This window comes from Camarhynchus parvulus, chromosome 2 (assembly GCF_901933205.1).
Source record: "Camarhynchus parvulus chromosome 2, STF_HiC, whole genome shotgun sequence".
Taxonomy (NCBI): domain Eukaryota; kingdom Metazoa; phylum Chordata; class Aves; order Passeriformes; family Thraupidae; genus Camarhynchus; species Camarhynchus parvulus.
The window spans coordinates 130,428,471-130,453,038 of record NC_044572.1 but is presented as its reverse complement, the minus strand read 5'-3'; the positions used below and the strand labels follow the sequence as shown (position 1 = coordinate 130,453,038).

Genomic DNA, 24,568 nt, shown 5'->3' with positions numbered 1-24,568 from the left:
GGAGCCTGAGGCCGGGTGGGTCGGGCTCTTCTCCCGGGTAGCAAGTGACAGCACAAGAAGACATCGCCCCAGGCTGTGCCAGGGGTGGCTGGGGTTGGACATTAGGAGGAATTTCTTCACAGCAAAGATGATTGAACAAACACTGGAATGTGCTGCCTAGGGAGGTGGTGGTGTCGTCGTCCCTGGGTCTGTTTAAGGAAAGACTGCACTTGGCACTCAGTGCCAGGGTCTGGTTGGCGCGGTGCTGTTCGCTCCCAGGTTGGACTCGATGCTCTGGAGGCCTTTTTCAATGCAATCGATCCTGCGGTTCGCTCCCACGCGCACCGCGCACTGCGCCCGGCCGGGTTTGACCCGCGCCGCCCGCCGTACGCCCCTGCCCCCGCGCATGCGGAGTAGCGGTGGCGCAGCGGGAGCGGGGCTGGCGGCGCGGAAAGACCTTGGTGCGGAGCGGAAGGACCTTGGTGCGGCCTGAGGTGAGGCCGCCCCCCGTTCTCGCCGCGGCTCCCGGCGCCCCCTCTCCCTCCCCTCATTCCTCTCACTTCCCTTCTCATCCCCATCGCCAGGGCCGCCAGCCGCCGCTCCCCGCTCGGCCGTGGCCCTGCGACAGCCCCGTGACCTCTGCGCGTCCCTGAGGGTGGCGGAGCCGGGCCCAGCCGTGGCGGCTGCAGCGCGGGGCTGGGGCGCCCTGGGCGCGGGACACGGTGCAGGGCTGGTCCCAGCCTGTCCCCGGTACTGCTTAGAATGTTTTCTGACATAAACAGCAGGACAGCAGGCCTGGGAGGGAAGAGCCTGCGGGGAGCGCAGCATTAGTGTGAACAACGAAGGCCAGCCTTGATTCCGCAAACACTGGGTGTAAGGAGTGTAAGAACTTAAACTAGAATCGTGTTATAAATAGGTTGTCCTTAAATTTTGTCCCTTAAATATTCTCATTGGAAGGTCAAACGCATAGGACCACCGTTGCTTATATCGTGAAGACAATTCTTGCCCAGTACAAAAAGAATGACCTTTCTGTAGTACCGAAAATTGTTTTAAGCAGAGCTTCTCCGACAGTTCTCTTATTTCTTTTTTTTTTCAGGAAATCCAGTCACCATGTCGGCTGCACTGTTGCCAAAGCCCCAGATGCGGGGCCTTTTGGCCAGGAGGATGAAGTTTCACCTCATTGGGGCATTTGTGGTGTCTGTTGGATCTGCAGCTTTGTACAAGGTGGGCTCTGTGGTCATTCGGTTATAAACTGGACTCACTGGAATATTTAAAGAATTCATAATATTTTTCTGTTGAGATTGGGTTGAGCTGTTCATCAGAAAGGTTTAGTAATGTATTTTTGTAAGCATCTTTCCAAAGCACAAATAAATCTTCCTAATCTTCATTTGAAGAAATGATGTGGCTAATCTGATGTTTCATGCTGTGTGTTCAAGGTCACTCAATTCCTGACAACTGGACCTTGAGTCTCCCAAAAGGCTCTTGACCATTCACAGCTGATGCACGTTAACCCAGGATCCTTTGTGCTTTGATCTGCCACAGTTTCTGAGACTTGGGAGAGTTGTCCAAGTCTTACTTTATTTCTTGATTGACTTCAGGAAACTTGCTTTAAAGCAATTTGGAAAACTCATCCTTCACAGTGAAGATGTCAGTGTGGGAAAACCTAATGTGGTCTTTCTGTGCTTGCTCTTGAGGTGTTGTGTGGAAATGGAGCATTATGTTTCCAGAAAAACACCCTTACAGGTTTGATTTCTGATAAAGATAAGAGCAGTACTTTATTAAATATTTCTTGGATCTCATACACAAAGCAAACAACACAGTGTGAATTCTTGTGGAAGAGCTGGATCTTGGTTTTCCCCTTTAACTCATGCATATATACTGGCAGCATTTGAGTGCTCAGGAAGTTGTTGACAAAAGTGACAAGAGATGAAGTTAATTTCAGGTTTTTCACAACTTCTCGGAGCCACAAATGCCTATCAGAAACAATGAGCTCACACATATACTTAACACATCAGTTAAGAGGTAGACAAGCTTGTTTGTGGTCAGACTTCGAAAATAATTTTTTCTTAGCAGTCTCTGTGTCAGTACCTTTTTTGGCACCCCCATGTTAACACACTGGTAAGGTGGCAGACCAGATTTAGAACAGGTAACATGGGTCTCAGCAGCCATTTACTTTGTTCCACGTCAGATGCTGTTGTACAAACCCACTTCGGAATTTTTTTCAAGATTTGGGAGCTTTTTGAGTGTATCCCTGTCCTTCAGGTGAATGGGTGTCCAAGAAATGGGAATTTTGGCTTTTTATGTTGGAGACCTGTAAGAGTGGCTTGGCAGTCTTGTAAAATTTTACCAGGTGTAGTTGACTTGCAATGTAGCTCAAATGTAGCCCTTCAGTGTAGGATGCCATTTTATCTGGAGTTTGAGTTTTGTAGCTGCCCAGAGGCACAAAACTTGCCCATAATGATATGTTTTGTGTATAAATCCATTAGCAGGGAGGGTGTTGGACTCTGGCATCAATACAGATGGAGTGGTTTTGGATCTTGAAATTATGATGTGCTGTCTTTTTTAAGGTTTTCATTCAGACATTCGTTCTCCTGACCAATGATCAGGTAGCCTGACCTGTGGGTTTTAAGAGGAACAAAGGAATGTTTAATAATTTGAGCTAAATGCCTTTTAGATTAGTATCTACTGATAGACATTATGGATCTAACAGAAAAAAAAAATCTGTTCATAAAGCTTTGCAAACTTTAATTTTCTGTGTGTTACTTTCCAGTTTGGAGTTGCTGAACCCAGGAAACAAGCTTATGCAGACTTCTATAGAAACTATGATCCCATGAAGGACTTTCAAGCCATGAAGGCAGCTGGTGTGCTTGAGAGTGCACCACTCAAGTGTTGGTAAGCTGCATCTGCAGGTAATGAACTGCACTGCATTCTGCTTGGAGGGATCTTCCTTTTTTTTCAAATTGAAAGGGTTTTGCAAAGAAAAAGGATACAAATTGCACTTAAGAGACCTGGGTAATAAAAATGTGAAGAAACAGGAGAACTGGGCTCTGGGGAATAAAGGCAGGATAGAAGCTCCTGAATACCTTCCGTGTAATTTGTTCAAGTTGTGGGTACAGGAGACAGTGTTGGTGCCAGGCCTTTGCCCTCCTCACATAACCACGGAGAGGAGACAAAGCTCTAATGTTAAACTCCAAGACTTGCCTGATTCCACAGTTATGTTCATGCTGTCACATCATGCCTGTCTGTATCTTCTGCTTGCGTTCTTGTGGTGGTACAGTGAGTGAGAAAATGGAGAGGCTGATTCTCTCTCGTAGCATACATCTTAATGTAAGAAACAGAGACAGCTTCTGTGTATCACTTTGTATTTTGAAGTTGGTGAGAGGGAGAAATACATCTGTATACACCTATATACATATATATTAAAAATCACAGTGGCATACAGCTCTGTGTTACAATAATCACATTTTTGCCATATTGTATGAAGCTTGAATAGAACTTTGTTCACAATACTTTTTTTTAAGTACTTGACACTGCCTTTTCTAGGAAAACTACCCAGTTTTGTTCTCCCTTGCTAGTAACACTAGGAAAAAAGTCTTGATTTCAGCTGTGTTGTGGTTATTAATAACTGCACTCACTGAGCTGCACAAGCTGATGTGACAACTCAATAGAGTTCCTCCCCCTTTCTTGGTGCAAATTTTTTACATTGAGTTCTCTGCTTCTCCTAAAATGACTTCAGACTAATCTAGAATGATAGTTTTTCATTCTTTTGGAATGTTTTCATATTGTGATCATTACGTGATAATCTGTGGCTTTAATTATCCTGGCCAGCTGGATTTTCTCAGCTTGTTTGCATGAACAATCAAGATTGAATAAAAGATTCGTACTTAACACTATGAACACTGAATTCTGTTCTATGACAATCTGGAACTATCTGGCTTCTGCTTAGCACAATTGCGTAAAAAAGCTCAGAGCTCCATGTCTTTTAAAAAATTAGAAAAAAAAGGTAAAAAGTCCTTGTGTCAGTCCCAGCTTTTGGCAGTGTTTTGGGGTTCTTTTGTTTTGTGAGAGTGGGATACTGCTGTTCTTTAGCCATGACTGCAACAAATATAAATAATGAAATTATAAATTTACCTGGTTTAAATCTTGGTAATTCTGCTTCTGATTCAGTCATCTGGCTGTCTTATAGTCACTTTTAAACTTCTTTAGATACTGGAATTGCATCCTTTAGTCAGGTGGCCTTCATCAGTGTATTCTGAAGGGCCATCTGGTGGTAAAGTCATTTGAAACAAACACTGTCAACAAGGATGCATGTTGAATATTTAATTCAAATCATGAGCAGGATTTATTTCTGTACAAATGGAGCTCCACTCTCAGCCTGTGTTCCCGTTGGCAGCTTTAAAAAAAATTGCACATTGTGTGCACCTGTTAAAATTAAATGTTTCCTAAACAATTTTTCCATTTTTTAATTGTATTGACTCAAAAGAAAACATGGGAGAGAAATAGTCTTTTGTGATTTTGTTTGAATTGATGGTGTTTCTTACTCCTCAGCCTGTTTATATAAGAACAGATATTTTTTCACTCTTTCATAGTAGAAAGAGGTTGGGTTTTTTTGTGCCTGCATGTGAATACAAAAGTAGAAGAAGGGGAAGACAATGCCAGTGTTTCAAATATTCTGTAAAGGCTGTAAAAAAAAAGAACAAGTACCCAGAACAGATGGAAGACATTTTCGTTTGCCTCAGAAGTTTAAATTTTAGCTATTTTGAATTTTTAGCCATTTTTTGGTGTAGTTACCCAAACGATACAGTGATCATGCACAGTCTACATCTCCCATTTACTGCAGCATGTCCTGTATGTCACAGTAAATACAGGGGCTTAACCTCACTGAGTACTCTCTGTGGAACCAGTCCTTAGCCGCAGAATTGAGGAGGCGGTCGGGTGGGCAGGAAGGAGTTCTTTAGTTATGGTGGGAGCATGACACTCTACACCAAGTTTGTTCCTGCTGGGCATGGAGGCACCTTGGCACCTCCCTGTGAATTCGCACTTTTCCATCTGCTTGGTGTGGACTCCGGTGGTGATACTGACTGTGGAAATTGAGGTATAAGTGTGAGGAGTATCTGGCGTCTGCTGTGTGCTCAGCCATGGAATGAATGGGGAAGCTCAGAGTTTGGTGCTAACCACTTTCAAGACTCTTGTCATGGAACACAGATGGTCTTGGATTGTGTTCAGTATAATGGGGAGAAGCAATTTGAATTTGGTTTTCTTCCTTCCTTGGTAGGCTGCCTGCACCACTTGTTTCCTCTCTGGCTCCTCTCCGAAAGCTGCATTCCTTTCTCCTGCAGACCCTCAGCAAGACTGATTCAGTTACCAGTGTGGCATATATAGTCAATCTGATGTGCTGTGCAGTGTTGTTCCAGCTCTTGATTTGTTCCATGTTTCACTTCTGTTTGCCACATTAAGGGTGTGTGGAACTTCAAGCTCAGGAAATAACGGGGAATTCCTCTAGACTAAACTACCGCATAAACATTTCTCTGCTGCTTTGCATTCATACATACTAATATGTTCACTTAGAGCATGAAGTTTGTCCATCATAACTTAATGGGCTTTTTTTATCTTGCAGATTCCCACCATTTCAAGAAGACTTGATGACTGAACCTTATTTGTTCACTGAAGTGTAAAGTGCAATGCACCACAGTGCATGGCACGCTCTAATGCAGCTCAATAAATAAAATACATATGTCAGTGACATTCAGTTCTCTTCATTAATGTAGAAATACTTAAAGGCTCAGGTACTGGGTGGGTGGAAGGAGGGGTGGAAAGTCTTCAGAACTTGCCCAAGATGACTAAGTCTATCTTTCCTCCAGGAATTATTTGTATCTCTCTTTTGGCCAAATTCCACATTTGATAGCACAGTATATGCCTAAGCAGTGACAACTAGTTTGTCCCAGCTGTTTATGGGAATGTGCGAGAGGACAGATGTTGCAGGAAGGGAGAGGATGGATTTCTGGAGGGGTCTGTGTTACCTCTGGCTTCAAAAGGTGAGCTGACCTTGAGACGAAAGAATTTGGCTAGAAATTCTGGAAATACACCAGCCAACCTTTTTGTCTTTTTCTGCTGTCATCACTGTATTGTCTTCCTTACATCAGCAAACTGTTACAGCAAGACTTACAGACTCTGCAAATGCCCATTCTTACACATGGTATATTAGTTACTCTGATTGGAAAATTACTCCAAACTGCAGGCATGTTCCCATCTAATTGATGTACAAGAGGGAAGGGGGTACAGGCAGACAAAGTAAATTTTGTATTATGGTAATAAAAATCTTGGCGTGCTGCTTTTAGACATGTATCATCTTTTTAATATCTGGAAGTAGTCAGCTAAGCATAGTTTGGATCCCTGCTACATTCTGTGCAGTCTGAGGCACGATGCTCTGTCTTGGGCCATGATAACCTGTCAGAACAGGCTTTGTCATTGCCTCTTGCTCAGGATGAAGAAGGTACTAGGACTGCAGCTTTTGTTTGCTAAATGTGGATACTTAAGAGAGCAGGCAAAAGCTGACTGCATGAAAGGAAGTCTTTGTATGAAGCAGCATGACAAATTAGGCCATCTGTGTTGTATTTGAAGGTCTTCGGTTCAAATCCTGTTTGGAATAACTTATTATTTTACATGGATCATTAACTACTTAACACTTAATAGGTATCCTTGAACAACATTTGGACTAATGAAAGCACATAAGTAATGTTTGTGATCCAGAACATTTTATAGAGCAACATGGGATTTTCTTTAAACTTCCCATGCAGACGGTGCTTCCTTTAAGCAAAGAAAGAATTTGACATTAGTGATGCTGGGGAAACCATCTAGTAATCAAAATACCCCAGCTCCTATAAATGTAAACCAGAGCTTAACAATAGCAAATGATACCCATTTATCTTCCCAATGTATAGTATAAACAGTGTATGCCATTAAGTACTGACTAACATTTTCTCAGGCCTGTCTGCAAGTTTAAATAGCCAGGGGTCTTCAGTCTTACTGACAGCTTCAGAGGAAAAGAAACTTGCTACTGCCAGGTGTGCAGGTTAATAGACATGATTCTCTTGTCAGTCTAGGCTCTGTATTCTTCACAGTTGCTATGAATTAATTTACTGTTAAGTTTTTAGTTTCTTTTAAACTGCTGCAGCCAGCAGCAGTTTTTGCAGTCTGTCTTCCTTCAGCTACCAGCTCATGTGATTTAAAGAAATGAGTTTTGTGACGGAAGGCAATTTTTGACAGGTACAGTGAGCCCAGGGATGTCTCTGGCTAGATGTATTTAACAAAGGAAGCTGAGTTCTAACTTCTGTGGCTGTGCTTTGAGAGTCTGCAGGCTGCAGTTGTTGCTTTCTGGTTTCACGCTGAATACAAGGCAAGTGCTTCCCTTAAGCAGGCAATACCAACCATCCCACAGCCTGCTTTCTTCTGGAGTAGGAAGGGAGGGCAAAGCTGGATACCTCACCTGCTTTTCTGAAATCAGCACCAACCCACCAGGTTTCCTTTTTTTTTTTTTCTTAATTTAAAAATTTTTTTCCTTTGCTAGCAAGAGTTCAGCTAATTCTATCATACAAAGAATTGGAGTGGGACATAGCATAGTACAAGACCTGTGAGTTAGACCCTAATCAGTTGCTTGTTACAGGGCATTCTGTTTCTAGGAGATGCAGAGCTGAAAAACATGCTTGGCTGCTCTTGGAGATTATCCCAAGTGAAGGTTTTTGCTATATATATGTATGAAATGATATATAAAAAGGAATTATTTGACCTGAACTGCTTTGGGAAAGGTCTTGCCTGACTATGGCTTCAAATTTTTTGGCTAGCTAACTTTATTCTGGAGTGTTTGAGGAGTGATTGATTGTTCTGGAAGCAAACAAAAAAGATAGATTTGAAGTTGTGAGCTCTCCAGGTCTAAAGAGCGTTATGAGAGTAGGCATGTTTTAAGAGTACACATTGCACTGCTTTAGCAGCTAAGTACAGGCAGCTGCTCTTTGGACAACTTTGTTTTCATAGTTCACACAGCTCATATGTAAGAGAGGTTGATTTATGTGCCGTCCCCACTCGTTTCCATACATGTGGTCAGAAGGGGGAGAAAGAACCTGCCTAATGCAGTAAAGATGCAGCTCTATTCACTGAAGAAAAGTGTAATTTAAGCAAGTGTTTATTCCAGGAGAATGTAATTCAGGAAAAACACAAATGAATCTTAAAAAAAAAAAATGGCTGAAATCTACAAACTTTTAGAAATGAAACTGCTGTTCCTCATTTTATACAGGTGTGTTTGCATCCCCTTGGCTTGTCTGTGTACTCCATAAATAAGGAACAGATTAGTCTAATTGAAATGGTGAGTACCGTGCTGTTTTGATTCAGTTAGTCACAAAAGCATAAAACTTTTCAGCACACGTTTTTGGCAGGCTAGTCACCAGTTTTTACTTCCAAAGTATTGTCACGATCTATTGCATTTTCTGGTGCACTACAAAGTCCAGTGACCAACTGGATCTAATGGGGCCCTCATGAAGCTTGTACATCAGTCTTGTCATTGTCCTACACATTGTAACCAAATGAATAAACAGCTCACAAGAACAAGTATTACAGGAATAGCTTTATTATCTTTAAACAATTTAATTATATTACAATTTATCCATCAATATGCAAAATTAGAAGTATTAAACAACTTCCATAAAATACTCAGGAATGAAGCACATGTGTGTATATACATATACATTTTTAAACAGTGTTATTTAAACAGTGACTAAGTTACTAAATCATTGGATGAAATGTTGATAATGGATGGGCTTATTTCACAGTCAGAAAAGGACAACGCGGACCCCAACCCCAGCCTCCTTTATTCTCAGTAGATGAGACACAGCTTTTAGGAATACCTTTTAACAAAACAGAACTCAAGAAAAAAACATTGTGGTTACTACATTCTTATTTACTGTGCATTTGGTCATATCAAGTATGCATAGAAGCTATAAAGCATATGCTCCAAATGGTGATCACATTTTATTCCAGTTTTTTACTTCAATTCCAGCCATGTTCAGGAATCTCCAGACATAATTCATTTTGGTAAACATATAGAAAAGGAGAGAAAAGTTAACAAGCATAGTTGGAAACCAAGTAAGCTTTTGGTTTTAAAATGAAACTGCCATAGCCAGATTTGGTGTATAAAGTCATCTAACTGTGCCCAGAGACTGATTTCTTGTCTACTACAAGAAATGCAGGTGTTTAACATATATTTGTAAGTGTATTGTGATGGCATCATTAACTGTTAATGTAATTGGTGCCTGTGGGTCCATAGTTTTCAATCAACTTTAAAAAAATCTCACTTGGCTTAGTACATATTTGAAAGGCCACATTTCTTTTATCAGTTTGAAGATGATAAGCATCAAATGAATTAGGGCTGAAGGGAGCACATACAATGTAGTGGTGGCAGATCAGAAATGAGCAAGACCCCACAAGGTGTACCTAGCACCTGCACATCTGGGTTACATTGAGCTTGGAGATTTTAAGGAGACAGCTCTGTTTCTTCAATTTTTGAACTGCATGTTACTGGCTTCCAGTTAATGAGCAGACAACACACGGTCATACATACATTGAAAGTACTTCTGAAAATTTGATGGTGGATAAAATAAAGTTTCTGTATACAGACAGTTTTAAAAATAAAGTCATGTTGTAGTTCATGTTTTGTTCTCCAAACCACACAAAGGCACTAGTTTACATTATGGACTAATGTCCTGCAGAACTTCAGTCAAATAAAGGAAGCTATTTTAAGGTTAAAGTGGTGCTAAAACCCAGCTGTCACTAGTAACTTAAAACAGCCACACTGGGTTTTTCAGATTTAGTGGGGGAAAATGTTTTGCCTCAGGACGCACATGTTGGGGGAGTGTGGGTGTGGGGGGAAAGGCTCAGCCTTGAGCAAGTTTTTACAGCTGAGTTATAAACCTGGTTTATAACAGAAACTGGCAGACCCTAAAATAAGATATAGAGGTATTGATACACATTTCTGTGTGTGGTAAAAACGTCTGTATGCACATAATTTTTCCCCATTCTCTAATTTTTGGTTATTGAAAAGAAAAAGGATTTTGATTAAGCTGTAGTCCAAGGCTGTTCCTTCTCACTTTATTCATTTGCCAGAACACTTTCCTTCCAGCACTAGTATTTTGGCTAGGAAGCAGGAATGTTGTCAAGATTAGAAAAGCTATTGGGCTTTGTTATCAGTTTCTACCTCCTCAGAAATTACATGCATCTCTACTTGATGTAGGTTACTGCAGAGAAAGCACTGCTCTCAAACTGGTACGGCATTACTACACACACCAGAAATAACTATTAATTAAATCCTTTCCTCAAGGCTTTCTTTTTCACCATGGTGAATTTGCTAATGAATACCTGGGCAAAATTTGGATCAACTACATACTGATAGGTTTTTGTTATAGTCAGGGGCTGCTCAGCAGCCAGGGTTTGCGGGGCCGGCGCTGCGGTGGTGCTGGGGGCGAGGTGGCAAGAGGCCTTTGTGATGTACTCCACCAGGCGGTTGTACTGCTGCTCCGACAGCCTCTCTCTGGCGCCCTCGGCCTGCAGTCAGATGAGATACAATAGTCACTGAGTGTTTGACAGTAACTGAGCTGAGCAGCAAGGACAATAACTTCCACATTTCTCTGATAAAAACCTTCCTGCCTGAAATCTAAACTAGTTTAAAGGAATTTTTAAATCATGAATGTTCTCCCATAGTTGGGTCTTGGTGAATTAGTCCTCTCCTCTGCTGTTTTGGACTTCTGAGAAGCTCTAACTGACACAGAAAATTTAAGGAGTATCTTTTGAGAATTGGTCAAGAGTAGAACTTTACAACAGATCAACTCCTTGTATACGGCAAAGGCATTGAAATCCCTTTTAGAAAAATGTGAGTAGCTCTTGGCAAGGCTTATCATACAGAAATTCTATTTAGCTAGAATATTTTAGTGTTTAACTAATTTAATTTAAAATCAAGACTAGAAGCTACTTTCCAGGTGAATGTTCTATGGCAGGATATATCCATCTGCTTCTGGCAACAAAACCCATCCACACAAGGACATTTTTCTAAACAAAAGGGTTTTACTAAAGATGATTTGGGCATTTTGTTTTTGGAGGAAACATTAAGGGATCTGTGTTTTGCAGGCTGAAATAGGTAGAGGTTGTTTAAGATCCTAGCAAGAGAAATGCAAGTGACCTACCTTAGCAGGAAAAAATACAGTAAAGCAAATACTGTAATCTATCATGTGGTTGCAACCAGATAAACTATTATCCAGAAAAGCTATGGGCAAATCTGGCTTTGGAAAATCTGCTGTGCCCTTGTTTTTGAAGAAGTTGAGGATGACTGTGACTAGCTTGAGAAGGGAAGGCAAACAAGCAGGCATCAAGCTGGTTGCATTGTCTCAAAAAACCTGTTATTTCAGAAATCCCACCCTGGTTATTACAGTAGTATGACAAGCTAAGCCATTCAGAATAGAAGTTTCTTCCAAAATATTACAATGAAGAAAAAGGCAGCAGCTATAATAGGGCTGGGGTTTGATGCTTCCTTATTTTACACTTGAAGAATTGCTGACCAGTTTCATTTTTGTAGGATTTAAAATTTCCTTGCTGGACATCGTGCTAAGGATTTAAAGGCTTTCACGAAGTTTTACAGGTCTTGCTTGATAGAATAATATTTTCAAACAGTGCCATTAGATTCACTTCAACATCCACGATCAGTATCTTGTCATGTCTCTGGACGGCAAGACTCATTTAAATACTCTGCTGCTTATTTGAAGAAAGAATTAATATGATTGATAGATTGTGACAGGTGTCACATTCACATGAAAAAAGTCCCCTCTGTTTTTTTCCTATGCCTTTGGAGATGGATTTGCTGCTCAGTGAGTAGAAACACTCCTGTTTTCAATCATCATCGCAAAATTGCTAAAGGAAGCAGGCTCATGAACAAGCTCAGAAGTTTAAGGTTGAAGCCTGTGCCTAGAAACAGCAGAAATGATGAAATGGGCAGAGGAAAGGGTGTTCCCATGAACGACCTTAAGGCAGGGAAAAATCAGAAGGCAGACTGCTGCAGCAGACTCCAGCTAACGGTGGAGAACAGTGTCTGAACCACGACTTTGGTCTGGTGGCTCAGTGAAAGTCAGCAGTCAGTCTGTTACAGCAGTTGAAAGGAGAGAAATATGCTGAAGTACCACCTATGTAAACTGGATTTTAAGTTACAGGGTAAATTTTGGATGTAGGTGGCTTCACACTTTTTCCTGATTTCTCCTAGGGAGGTAAGCCCAGGGACAGCTGGGTTCTGCCTCCACATTGACCAGAAGATCCTGCTTTACCAAAGGAGATGGAAATGGTGCTGGTATCCCACTCATCTAATTTCGTGAACCCATTCTTCATTAAGCCCCAGGCCATTTTCCACAGATACAGCATAATTATTCAGGAGGAAATGTTAACTCTGGTTGGATGGTCTTCCAAAGTAACTGGGACCCTACTTGCTTTTAGATGACTTCATCTGTAAATAAGTGTCTGCTTCTGCAGCCAGTTTCAGTTTGGCTTATATTTTCAAGACAAGAAAAATTTGGAATTGATGTAATTCTACATTTTTTCCTAAATGGGACCTAAGATTGTCACTAAGTGCCCTCACTTGCTGCTTTCAACATTTATCATGTTGATATCCAGATCACTCAAGGATTCAAAACTTGATTGAGGCTTGCTTAATGCAGCTCCTAGAAGAACATTAGAGATATCATGTCCCTTCATACTACCAGGCCATACTTTTGGGTTAAGAACTCCTGTATTTTTCTAAAATTCCTCCATTATGGTTTATAATGAATGAGCCTTCAGCAATTCTAACTCCACAGCAGCTACAACACCTGTGCTGTGCAGTCCAGATGGGTGTAGCACAGATCTACTCTGTGCACACTGACTAAGGAGACCCAGCTCTTTAGGATTATTTTCCATTGCTTTGAGAAATCCAAAGTTTGCTTTTGAGCTCGAAAGATGATAACACGTAGGACTATTGAAAAAAAAAATCTGGAATATCTGAAATTCCAGGGCCCTTCAATTTTTTCTTGTCTTCTTGATGTTATGAGCTATACCAAGAGCAGCTGGAAGAGCAGGACTTTTGAGTTTGACATCTGTCTGGAAACAAGCAATGTCTCAATTACTTTGGAAGATAATCCAAATACAATTAATGCTTCCCTTTCAATAACAAACTTGTCAGTGCCAGAGTTTTTAAGAATCCATCCAGGCTATTCCTATCCAGATGGATTAAGTTATATATTGTGGAGGCAAACAAGGCATCAGGCAAACCTATTGCTGAAGGAGTCAAAATATGCTGTATAACCTCTCTGGTGATTACAGCTGTAGAATAACTCATGTTTTGTTTCTTAACTGTTCCAAGAAGTTGAGGAGAGGGAATGAGAGAAACTGTTTTGGGCAGAGCTGAAACAAAACTTTTGGCAATTGTTTTTGTGAGCAGTAATGCAAAAAAGTGGATTTTTATAGCCTTGAAATGAAATGTTTCAATTTCTTGTATTATTCTTAGTATCTTTGACTAAACTAATCAGAAAAATAGACATAACTTATATTGGTAACATTAGCTCTGTTTTGCTAAACTCAAAATAACAATTTGGTTGACCTGACTAGGCATCTTCCTGCTAAAAATTGAGGCCATCTTTGCAAATGCCATCGTGCACAGACACGTCTGCACTTCAGCTGAGGACACCTTCAGTGCAACACAATGGCCTACTATTAATACTGAGGAGTTGTGTCTATTTAGGCATCACTCTGCAGCTTAGATGCTGCTCATCTTCAAGTCACAACTTGTTCCTCCTAAGGTTCCTTCTCCTAATCACATCTGAAGACTTTGTAGAAGCTCTTGTCAGAAAGCTGAAGGGAAGCTCTGGCTCCCATCAGCACCAGTGCTGCACGTGACACCCAGACCACAAATTCAGCTGCAGAAAGGAAATCACCAAGTATGAGATCTCCCAATCCACTAAAAAACCAGCAAATATTAATTACAAAACACTCTATGTAATTACTAAAACTGTATATGAAGCTTTTTGGAATCTTTTATTGTGTAGCTGCTTTAGCTGCCTTAACATAAAAAAATTAAAAATTTGTTATTCTCTATTTCTTTCAACTGCTCTTCCTCACAGCACATTTCTTTACATTTTTACAAGAATTTCAGTATCAGTATCTGCGTTCTGAAGGAATGTTTTGCCAGGTCTGTTTTGTACAGCATCACTCAACTTTTGCTCTCTTGCCATCACTGACTTGGCTCCACCTGGGACACAGGCACTTTTCCCATACATTTTCATTGTGTTCTCAAGAGCCTGTATCAGCAAAAGAGATGCTGGGCTCAAGGCTTACAGCTCCTAGAGCTGCATTGCTGCACCATTTGAGTAGGACTCCCATATTTCCATCCAGAACTTCAGAAAACAATGCTGTATTTTGTCCAGTACCTCCAAAGGAGGATGTTATGAGCGCACGTGTGGGAACATTTGACTCCTCACGTGCCATGCAGGGTTGCTCTGTGCATTCAGGGGCCCCATTTGCCCATAAATCCTACACATTCCCAGCTGTAGGGAGTAGAATTAGGCTCCCTGTCCCTCGCCTTCCCTTCTCCCAAACAGGCAGACTGTCTGCCCCCTTCATCACCCACTTGCAGCCAGCTGCCCTTACCCCATGGTAGCAGCCTTCTCCTTACCCCTCGGAAAACCAGATGCAAAGACAACACTCCAATCCAATAAAAAAAAGATCTGGGCTGGTGCTAAAGTTAGGATTAGGATAGGGTGAGTGTATCCAGTGCCTTAGTGAAAGCAACTTTTCTTCTTCTTCCCTCCAGGACACTAGCTCTGGACTGAGCAGGACAGTCTGGACTCTGACAGTCTGATGTGTGCCTCCACCAACCACTCAGCACTCAGGGACAAAAAAAGCTGAGCTTTGCTCATTTGCTTCACAATTTAAGTAATCCCTCATGTAGCTTTGTGGTGAGAGAAGGCAACTTCAGTCAACAGTTCTCTGTGAGACTGAGGTTAGTGGAAAGACAATAAATATAGAATTCAGCACTAAAGAAAGCTTTCACAAAAATACTCAAGTGCTGTCATGACACAGATGAAGTCCTTGCTGAAATCAACAGCAAAACTCTTCACTGACTTCAGCAAAGTTAGGATTTGACTGAAGGTGCTCCTACTTTTTGTCACTCCTTATACTTCAGGGCTTTTATATGTTCTTTTTTTATATTTGAAACAGAAATTTCTGGTATAGCAGTCTATAAACTACCTGGCACACTTTTATAAAAACTCGGACATGCATGTTCGTTTTTGAAATGCTCTCTCATATGATTCTACTTGAGAATTTAATACAATAAACATTGTTTCCCAAAAGTGTAAAAATATAACATTCTTCTCCCATTAAAAGAAGATAATTAATCCAAAAAACCTCAGTATTCAAATAGCTTAGACATCTTTCAACATGAAGATGAAGCGTTTATGATCTTACTGGCAAACACTTGGTGCATCCAATCTCAGAGAGGGACTAATCCAATTTAAAGCTAGCATTTGCAGAAGAAGGATGATCTAAGGAAGTAAATACAGCCAAACAAGACCACTGTGCTAGAAGAGACAAGATAAAAGCACACTGAAAGGAGCACCAGCACCACTGAACTGTTAACAGAATTCCCAGAAGAATAAAAGGAACTGCTTTTGCTGGGACTTTGTAGGCACAGGGTGCAATGCTGACTTGCCAAACAATGAACACCTCTGGCATAGGTAGCCATGAGAACCTTTTCAGAAAAGAGGTGATGCTTATGAAGAACTCAGACTTCCTCTACTTTTTCCCTCAGAAAATTTCTGTCATAGATATGGTATATTACGATCAATAAGAGAATAGAAGGGAGAAGACACATTCACCCAAAGGGAAACACAGCCAGCTAGGAGGGGCAGATCTCCTGGTTTGGCACTTCAGCCTCTGGCCTCCCAGCCCAGAGGTGAGTATTCCCACTGCCAAATGCACCAGCATCAGTGTAACTTTGTCTTTGAATGGAAAAGGTACTCAAGTCTTTACCTCCAAGTCAGAAGGCACTCTCTGTTGTTTTAGCTGCACCTTCAGCAGATCTTTTTGCTGATCATCTTCCAGACAATCAATTTCAGTCACGGGGAAGGCCTGCTGCTGTGTGTCTTCACTGATGCTCACGACAAAGAGCACCTCTGAGGTGAGCAGCAAGCAGCCTTCATGCTGCTGGCCCGATCCGCTCACAATCATGACATCTAAGGCCATATGAACCTCTGGCCTTCCCAGAGATTGCAGCATTTTCCTGCATTATCAGGTTAAACAAAGAAAAAAAAAAAAAAAAAAAAAAAAAAAAAAAAAAAAAAAAAAAAAGAACTCGTTAGTGTAGTGCATTGGATCCTCCAGGGCTTATTCTGATCACTGTTTTTACTTAAGCCTGTAGCTATCACCTACGGATGTAAAATAAGCCAGGGACTGTACTCCAAAACTCCATTACTGAAAGATGTAAGAGTTCAGATTTAAAGAATGAATGTGAAATTGTTACTTATCAAAACCCCTCAATCACTCACCACAGAACTGGCCTAATATCTGTGCTAGGTTAGCCTATTTCCCATCCTATTTCCTTGATAATAGAAAAATTACCCTGAGAAGTGGCTTAGAAATTCAGTGCAGAAAATAAAGCTATCTTCACTAACAGCTGTTTCTGGAGATGTGCAGTATTTTTCTTGGGCTCAGTGCAATGATAAAATAAGTAAGAACTCACTGAATACCATTAAATAAAGATCAGCTCTGTAGTTTCAAAGCTGGATGCAGATCAGCAGCCCATCATTTGCAGATTGGGTTTCTATGCACTACCTTTGTGTTTAGTGTTCCTAAACAAACTGCCATAACTCAGCCTTTCCTAGAGAAGCCTTTCCTGTTAACTTGACCAGAGGCCAGGAGCTATTAATAAATAACGTGGATGTAAAAATGAGCAATTGTCTAAATAATGTTACCAGACGTATTTGACGTGGCTGTTTGGAGCCTGCTCAACATGTTGATCATTTGGATGAGAGCGCTGCTTGGGAAGCTGAGAAAGTCCAGCTCCATGCAAAATACCTGTGGGTGAGAGAATTCAGGTTTTTTAGTGGTTGTTTTCTACAACACAGTTACGTGTTGCAGTGATGTCATCTGTTTAAAGCAGTTCATAAAATAGTGCAGATCCAAAATGATGTCACATCTCTGGAAGCTGTAGTCAAGATAATTCATTAAATATTACAATGCAAGAGTTGTGCACTTAACCCCCATGATCTCGCTTTAGCAAGAAACAAAAAAAACCCACTGTGTGTTCCATGAATCAGCTCTACACTTGCAATCAAGAGAAACATAACACTCCTGAGAGCCATCACTTCAGACCAGGATCAGACACATCACTTAGGATTTATGTAGAAAAAATCAAGACCATTGTTAACTTTCTTGCTTAATATTAAAATACTTTCATATACGTGTCACAATTGGTACAAATTAGAAGGCGAGTTTGCCTAGATACTGCATTTAAATGTTTAAATGTTCAGTTACTTAATCCAGCTGTTAAACACAGATCCATGTACATTTATGAGATCTCCTGGGGCATCTGGTTTATTGTGAATTCTTCTTAGTGCCAGCACAGAATGGAGACTACAAGCAGCAGTTAAGCAGGTTTCTAAAGAGACTCTCCAGAGCTGAAGATGGTACAGTATGTATGATTTTAGATGGCCTGTAAACATTCAATGATGAGGTATGGTCACCAGAAAGAATGTGTGGGATGCAAAAAAATTCACAAATTAAATAGTTTTAAAAATTTTTACATGACAGACATGGAGTAGGTTATGCAGCAAGCACTTGGTGCAAAGTTGCTCTTTTACAAATGTACTTCTTTACAAATAAATTAAGAGATTTTCTTTTGTCTAAGCATTCCAAAGGCATAAGAGTGTCAATAACTTAGATTCCCTCTTACACAATGGATAATAATTTAAACAAAACATCAGCAATGAAAAAAAACCCTTTAATTTTTAGCACACATGTTGATGGTAATACTTAAAAGCAGCATCCCAATTGTAACAGTTGGCTTACCAAGGTTCTCAGCATTATGTGAGTGAAAATGTTATTTACAGATGGAGACAGAGAGAACATGTGTTTATTTCTGTGTGGTCCTCCACCCCTTGGTCTCCCCCAAGAGGCACAGTCCCACTTCCAATCCAGTTGTGGGCAAGAGTTACTTGAACTCTTGTGTATTTTCCTCTCACGCACGGTCAACTATTATTGATATAGTTTTATGTTTTTTCCTGGCTAACTCTTTTTGTCGTGGTCATGGAAAACATGATGTCTTATATACCATATCTGCAATGAAAAGTGTCCCTCTACTACTATGAGTTTCTTGATAAAAACAGCAGCAGAATTAAATCTAGAAATAATAATGTCCTGGGCAGCAAAGCCAACACAGAGAAAGCCAACAACAGAAAAAAACCTTCTGATTTTGCTGATATGGGTTTTACACCTATGGGGTGTATAATTCAGGAGAACAGTTATTATTTATGATCATACAAACAAGATAAAGTCGATTTGAAAGAATTCTAATAATTGTTTCATTATTTCTTTTACTAGATGGAATGAGCTGTGGGTGTTGTGGGAAGCATCCTAACCTTAAGCTCTACTTGTATTTTAGTTAACACAACAAGCATAAATACTCCTAGTGATTAAAGGCATAAATATTCAAGGTTTGTCTGGTATAATTAGTGAGGTGGAATTATTGACACATTGTCCTTCTATCAGTATCCTGCTTCTTTTCCATGACTCCCCCAACTACCATTTCTTCTTAGATATTCAAGCTGAAAGTGATTTATTGATACTGGAGACAATTAAATTAGTGTATTTTGATATTTTATTTTTTATCTTTTACACTTTTTGTTTGTCCAGAATTGTTCCCATCAATTTGAAAGGATTTAGCACCAGTGCCATTAAGTGCTCAGTCTAGCTGGAAACCTCACCTCTGGTTGCTCTAAGGTTACCCATGTATCTGAAAACAGGACTGTCTTCTTGTGAAGCTCCAGTTTAAAGGGGATGCTCTTACTACATGACTCACTTCTTTCTCCCAAGAATGTAACTCACTCTTTGTGTAGAGATAGCCCAACTCTTTCCCTGCCATAACAAAGCAATCTCAAAATAATGCTCTAATTGGACATAGTGTTGCTCTAATCCTTTTATGTCAAAAACAATTTTTCAAGCACATATGTTTCTGTAACTAATTCTACTGTATTCCAAGAATTACTTCATGCTTTCTGCATTCTCTCTTTCTGTGGCTGTGCATCGCTGATCAGTAACACAAGAGAGAAGCACAACATGATGGCGTTTTCAGAAAAGCAGCAGAGCATTTGTAAGTACTTAGCCGTGGCATTTCTAAACCTTTCTCTAAGTCACACAATACTGAGCTGGGTAAATAAGACATAGCAGGTTGTATCTGAATAACATTTTAAAATTTAAATGGAAGTGTTGGAAATATGAAACTCACCGTAACCTGTCTGGGAGACGAGCTCAGCTGCCCCTCCAATGGGCTTTGTGAAGACGCCCATGATTCCCTTCCCCACACCCGAGATGACCCCTCTGGCTTTATGCCCAGCAGAAGCCTGGGCCTCAGATACTCGCTGAAAATTCCGCATCGGCTGATCCACAATCCCAGCAATTGCACCTGAAAAAACAAGAGTCGCCAGTAAGTAGTGAAGAGAAATATTCTGGAATAAGAGGAAATCTTACTACTGGACCTGAATATTTGGATTCGAGACTGTACCCCATTCTTATGCAGCTATTTAGCATTTGACCAATTAGGTAAACACTATCTTAGCTTCAGTTAGGATCTAACCTTTTTTTTTTTAACATTTAGATCACCTAACCTTACAGTATGTTTTCCTCTTTTGACTACTTATGCTAAATGCTTTTGCTGAGTTAATTTAGTTTGGCTCATTCTGTGTCATAATTCTGAAAATGCTGGGCTAGGAATAAAATCCTCCAGGTTTAGACTGCTAAAGCTGCTATGGAAATGAGATTTTCACGTAAGTGCAAGATTGACTTCATGAGAATAAAAACTGTTTGTATTCAATAGATCATTTTTATATCCTCTTCCACTGCCAGAAATGTTCATAAGCTAATGCAACTTTTGATATACGACTAAGATTAGCAGAATTAGACTTTGAGACTTTTTGTTACTTTTTTTGTGAAAACCATCATATTTTACTTTAATGTGCATGGGTCAAACTTTTACAAGTGACATAGTGACCTTCCCAGCTTTTAGTATCAACAGAGAACTTCAACTTAAATCTTCCTAAATGTAAACAGGTATGTGAGGTGGTACATTTCTTTGATCTTGAGTTTATGCTAGCCACTTAACCACAGACATGTCTCTAGTTGTTGTAATTTTGATAGATAAGCTATTTGGAGATTGCTACGGGTACAAGGATTGGACAAAGCCACAGCAATCTGCCTGACCGGAGGTGCTTTGCTCAGTGAAAAGCAAGTCTGCAGGCTTCTTGGTCAGGTCTCAGTTTGCACCTGCAGCTGCAAACACCAAGATAAAACAATTATTTGAGGAGTAGGATTGAGTGTCACTCTGGTTACTAGGCATTTTCACCTCAACCTAGACATCTTTGAAAGTTCTGCTTTGTAAGTGGAAGGAAATCCAGGCATAATTCCACAGATTCGGACAATCGCAACCGAGGTATTTGGCCCCATGTGTTTACCAGCGTGACGTGCACTAGGCAGTGAGCTGCTGACTGGTCTTCAGATGGTTTTAGTTACTGTCACTGGATAAATAAAGAAATTGCTGACTTTAAACAACAAGAACTAATATAGTATTTGTGCACAGTCACTGTCCAAAGAAAAGAAGAGGATGAGAAGTAGCATACATTTCCCCAGATCCTTGTCCCTGGGATACTATCAATCAGGAATTCAGGAAACTTGCATCCCCCATAAATGCCTTCCTCTCCTCTTAGAGAGAATTCCCCCAAAATCTGTAGCACTAACCTTTTGACAAATGTATAGTATTTCCACAGAAAATGCTGTCTGTCTTTGAAGTGATGCCTGGTTTTAATTGAGGTCACTCACTGAAGCTGAGTGTGCAGCTGATATTCACCTTTTGCACCACAAAGGCCACAAAGCTTTTTCCTTAATGCCATGCCGTTGAAATTATACAATTTTCAATTCATTACTACTTACCAGCTGCTCCTGCTGCTTGACTAAAATAAAATCTCAGCACCACATTAGACAATTGGGATTGTTTGTCCAGTCTTTTGTGCAATTGGGATGCATTTAAAGGCATAAAACAATACTTGGTGTCGTCCTAAGTTACAATATTATACTATCCTGTGACCTCCTTCACCCTATCTATTGAGGTCATCCACAACTGCACTTTCAGAACAGAAGTTATTGCCTTATAAAATGTAATCCACCTAAGTCCTAGCACTAGTAAATTATTTACTGCAATATAATTGAGCAAAGTTATAAGGTAATAATAAGAGCCTACTGCAAAGGACCTGTGGTATGCTCCAGGCACTCCTCAGCTAGAATTAGGCTCCAAGGACAAGGAAACAGAATGGAAACTGCTGTGACTGTGTTATATAAGAATATTTATGTAATGCCCCAAATAATCTATAGCTTAATTAGCCAGTTTTCAGTAATTCCACACCTTCTGTTACTCTGGCATTTTATGCATGCTCTGTGAAGACATTGCCCTTTTGTATCTCAAATCCTTTTACAAGTCTTGTTGTTCTACCTGAAAAAAATATACCAAATGATCTTCTCTTCCTCTGTAATTCCTTATCTTGAATTGCAACTCACTGCCATAACTCATTTATGTACAGTGGCCATGCCCACAAATCACAAAATAAACTAAACCTTACTCCTTTCACTGAGGAGTGGCTGGTCCTACCACCCTTGTGTGGGGAATCCAGATCTGTGCAGCTTCTTTCCTGCGTGCAGCAGGTGTGAGCAAAGGAAACAGACACAGACCAAAGCCTGAGCAACCTCAAAACCCAGCAGCAGCAGCGAGTGAGTGGTGACACACACGTGAGGCTCAGGGCACTCCTCACACCAGAAACTGCAAAGCACATCTTCCTATGCCCCTGTGGCTTCTTGTGTTCGAACAGAGTTCTTGGCAGGAGCACCATGAGGGATGGACTTACCACAGAAAGTCTCTCCCTGCCAGATTTCAGTAGGGTATCAGGAAAGCACAGCATGGAACCACATGTAGTGGTTCCTCCCTTCCCACTCTCGTTCTCTCTCACAGGGTGTCCCACTGCTGTCCCTGTCCTTTCCCTGTAATGTCCCTTGACCAGTATTTTTAATTAAATGAAACCATTCTCAATTTTTCTTTTTTTTTTCTTGCTCTAAGCATTTGATTTTATATGCATGTCCACATATGTACACACAGATTATGCATGTATAAAGAAAACCTCAATAAAATTAAACACCAAAGCAACAAAACAAAAACATATTCTTCCATTACTGGACCAAAGAGGTTCCAGCAACACATAACATCTGCTAAACATCAGATGGGGTGCACTCTGGTTAATACATGTTGCTCAGTAACAATAAAAAAAGTTACTTTGATAGCTACAAAATTCAGATAGTTCAGAGTATATCACTGGATTACTTCAAGTAGAATTTGATTATGGGCAGCAACTGGTTCATGTGCAGACTGACAAAGTTTGGTGAACGTAGCACAGCTTACGGACCTTGGCAAAACTCTGATTGCTTGTAAAAAACTCTTTCAGAGCAAGACATAGCTGGAAAAAATCCCCCACTAAGAGAAACTGGCTATGCTTTGCCATGAGGCTGGAAGCTGCCCAAGCTGTAGCCATTTTGCTTCCTTTTCTCTGTTGTCTTTCAGGACTGCCTCAAGTGTTTCACACCAAAAACAGGGCTGAAGCATAATCTCATCACAGCAAACATCACATAAAAATACAGCTCAAAGAAAAAAACACCTGTTGCCATGCATTGATGTAGTTGCACAATTCATGTGTGGAATAGCACACAATTTCAGGATTAGCACTGGCTTGTGCTATCTTGTGTTGTAGATAGGCAAATATAAAGTGGCCCTGACTCAGTGATAGTGTACAGCAAGAACAGCTACCACCACCTGTAATAACTAAAATCTGAGCTTCTGAAACCCAGGCTTTGCCTTCTCTACCAGGATAGTTACACTGTCAGGCAATATGAGTCAATCCACTTCCCCAAAAGCACTGAAGAAGGAGTAACTGAAATGTTACTCCTTCTGCCATTGTAAAAAATAGCTTTTTGAATAGATGTCATCTTTTTGGTTATTTAGATATGCTCAACTTCCTAAAGGCAGCCACTTCAATGTATTATTTTTCACTAGGACCAGCAGTTGAAAATACAGCCGATAGTTTCAATAGTCTCTTTTACATGCTTAAAAGTTAATACTTTAAGTTTGACCCTGTCACACAAAATGCAAAAGACAGTTCCTCAGAGGGGAGTCAATAATCTAAATATTTTACCAAAAATTTCACTGCATTTTTGCCTAAACATATAAAAAGAAAAAACACACCTATCATAAGCTGTTGCTTCTTTTCACGCACAAGTGTTACTAAAATGACCCAGAAATCTCCCCCAAATTAGAAAAGAAGACAACAGCTGGCCAAAGATAACAATCAAATCAAACAACACCCTGACAGTGCTTGAGTCATTTAAAATGAGACAGGACAAAGCACTTAAGAATGTACCACAGGGAACAACTTGCACTGAGGAGGAGACGAGAGTACATGATTTTGGCCCCAATTCAGCAAAGCTCTTAAGCACATGCTTAAGTGCTCTGCTGAATCAGGGCCACTGTGAGCCAGATTTTCATAAAAATCAGAAAAGCACCTCTACGTTCTGGGTAGAGACCACTACATACCGGTGAACTGAGGACTCTAACATGACTTCACCTAGGCACAAAATCTACATTTGCCATTGTTTTAGCTGCCTGCATGGGTCAGACGGCTTACGAATATGAGCGTGCTGTGATCATCGTAGAAATCTCCTTCACACTCTTCAATTTTACAATTAGAAAGTCACAGAAATTACGGCTTCAAATAGTGGTGCTCTCTGCATTTCTGTGCTCATCAAACTTTTCATCCTTGCAAAGGAAAATAACTGCAGCTTCACTTTGTTATGTATGAATAACCGTAAGTGTTTCTAGAGTAAGCATGTTCATGTTTATTCTGTACGCGCTGGGGAAAAAAAGCAGCACAGTGATACCGTCCCTTCAACTACAACTGGTTTTATTTTATTTTATTTTATTTTTTTGGGGAAGCCACAATATTCTTTACACTAAAGACAGGACAGCAGCAGCTTTCTGACATGTTTGTAGAAATTGAAATATAGGTCTATTCACAATTTAGGTGTTGACACAATTTATATGAATGCTGCTGCCTACACAGAGGAAACATGCTTTTTAAAAATCAAGTTTAATTAAAAAAAACTGATACAAAGTAAGTGGAATATTTCTGATTTCTCCCTTAGTGAGAGTTCCATACTTGTCACATCCAGC

General features: G+C 40.4%; 2 protein-coding genes across 3 annotated transcripts in view; one reads left to right on the top strand and one right to left on the bottom strand.

The window, feature by feature from the left end:
* The first annotated feature begins 349 nt into the window (after positions 1-349).
* On the top strand, positions 350-5,724 carry LOC115901371 (cytochrome c oxidase subunit 6C-2). Of its 2 annotated transcripts, none has more exons than XM_030943987.1 (4): positions 350-473; positions 1,076-1,203; positions 2,750-2,871; positions 5,597-5,724. In XM_030943987.1, coding segments are annotated over exons 2-4 (237 nt in total). In that variant the 5' UTR covers positions 350-473; positions 1,076-1,089; the 3' UTR covers positions 5,598-5,724. The 2 variants fall into 2 exon arrangements, with proteins under 2 accessions (XP_030799847.1, XP_030799846.1); XM_030943986.1 differs by having other exon boundaries at positions 2,750-2,888; positions 5,597-5,722.
* A 4,599-nt stretch (positions 5,725-10,323) lies between these two features.
* VPS13B (vacuolar protein sorting 13 homolog B) overlaps positions 10,324-24,568 on the bottom strand; it is a 430,139-nt gene continuing 415,894 nt past the window's right edge. Inside the window, 4 exon segments of the mRNA XM_030963535.1 lie at positions 10,324-10,569; positions 16,066-16,315; positions 17,007-17,109; positions 19,538-19,714. Of these exon segments, the coding sequence (XP_030819395.1) occupies positions 10,324-10,569; positions 16,066-16,315; positions 17,007-17,109; positions 19,538-19,714 (776 nt within the window).

Coding starts and splice junctions, on each gene's coding strand:
- LOC115901371 (XM_030943986.1), top strand. CDS start 1,090: ATGTCGGCTGCACTGTTGCCAAAGCCCCAGATGCGGGGCCTTTTGGCC. Junction 1,204..2,749: donor GATCTGCAGCTTTGTACAAG/GTGGGCTCTGTG, acceptor GTTACTTTCCAG/TTTGGAGTTGCTGAACCCAG.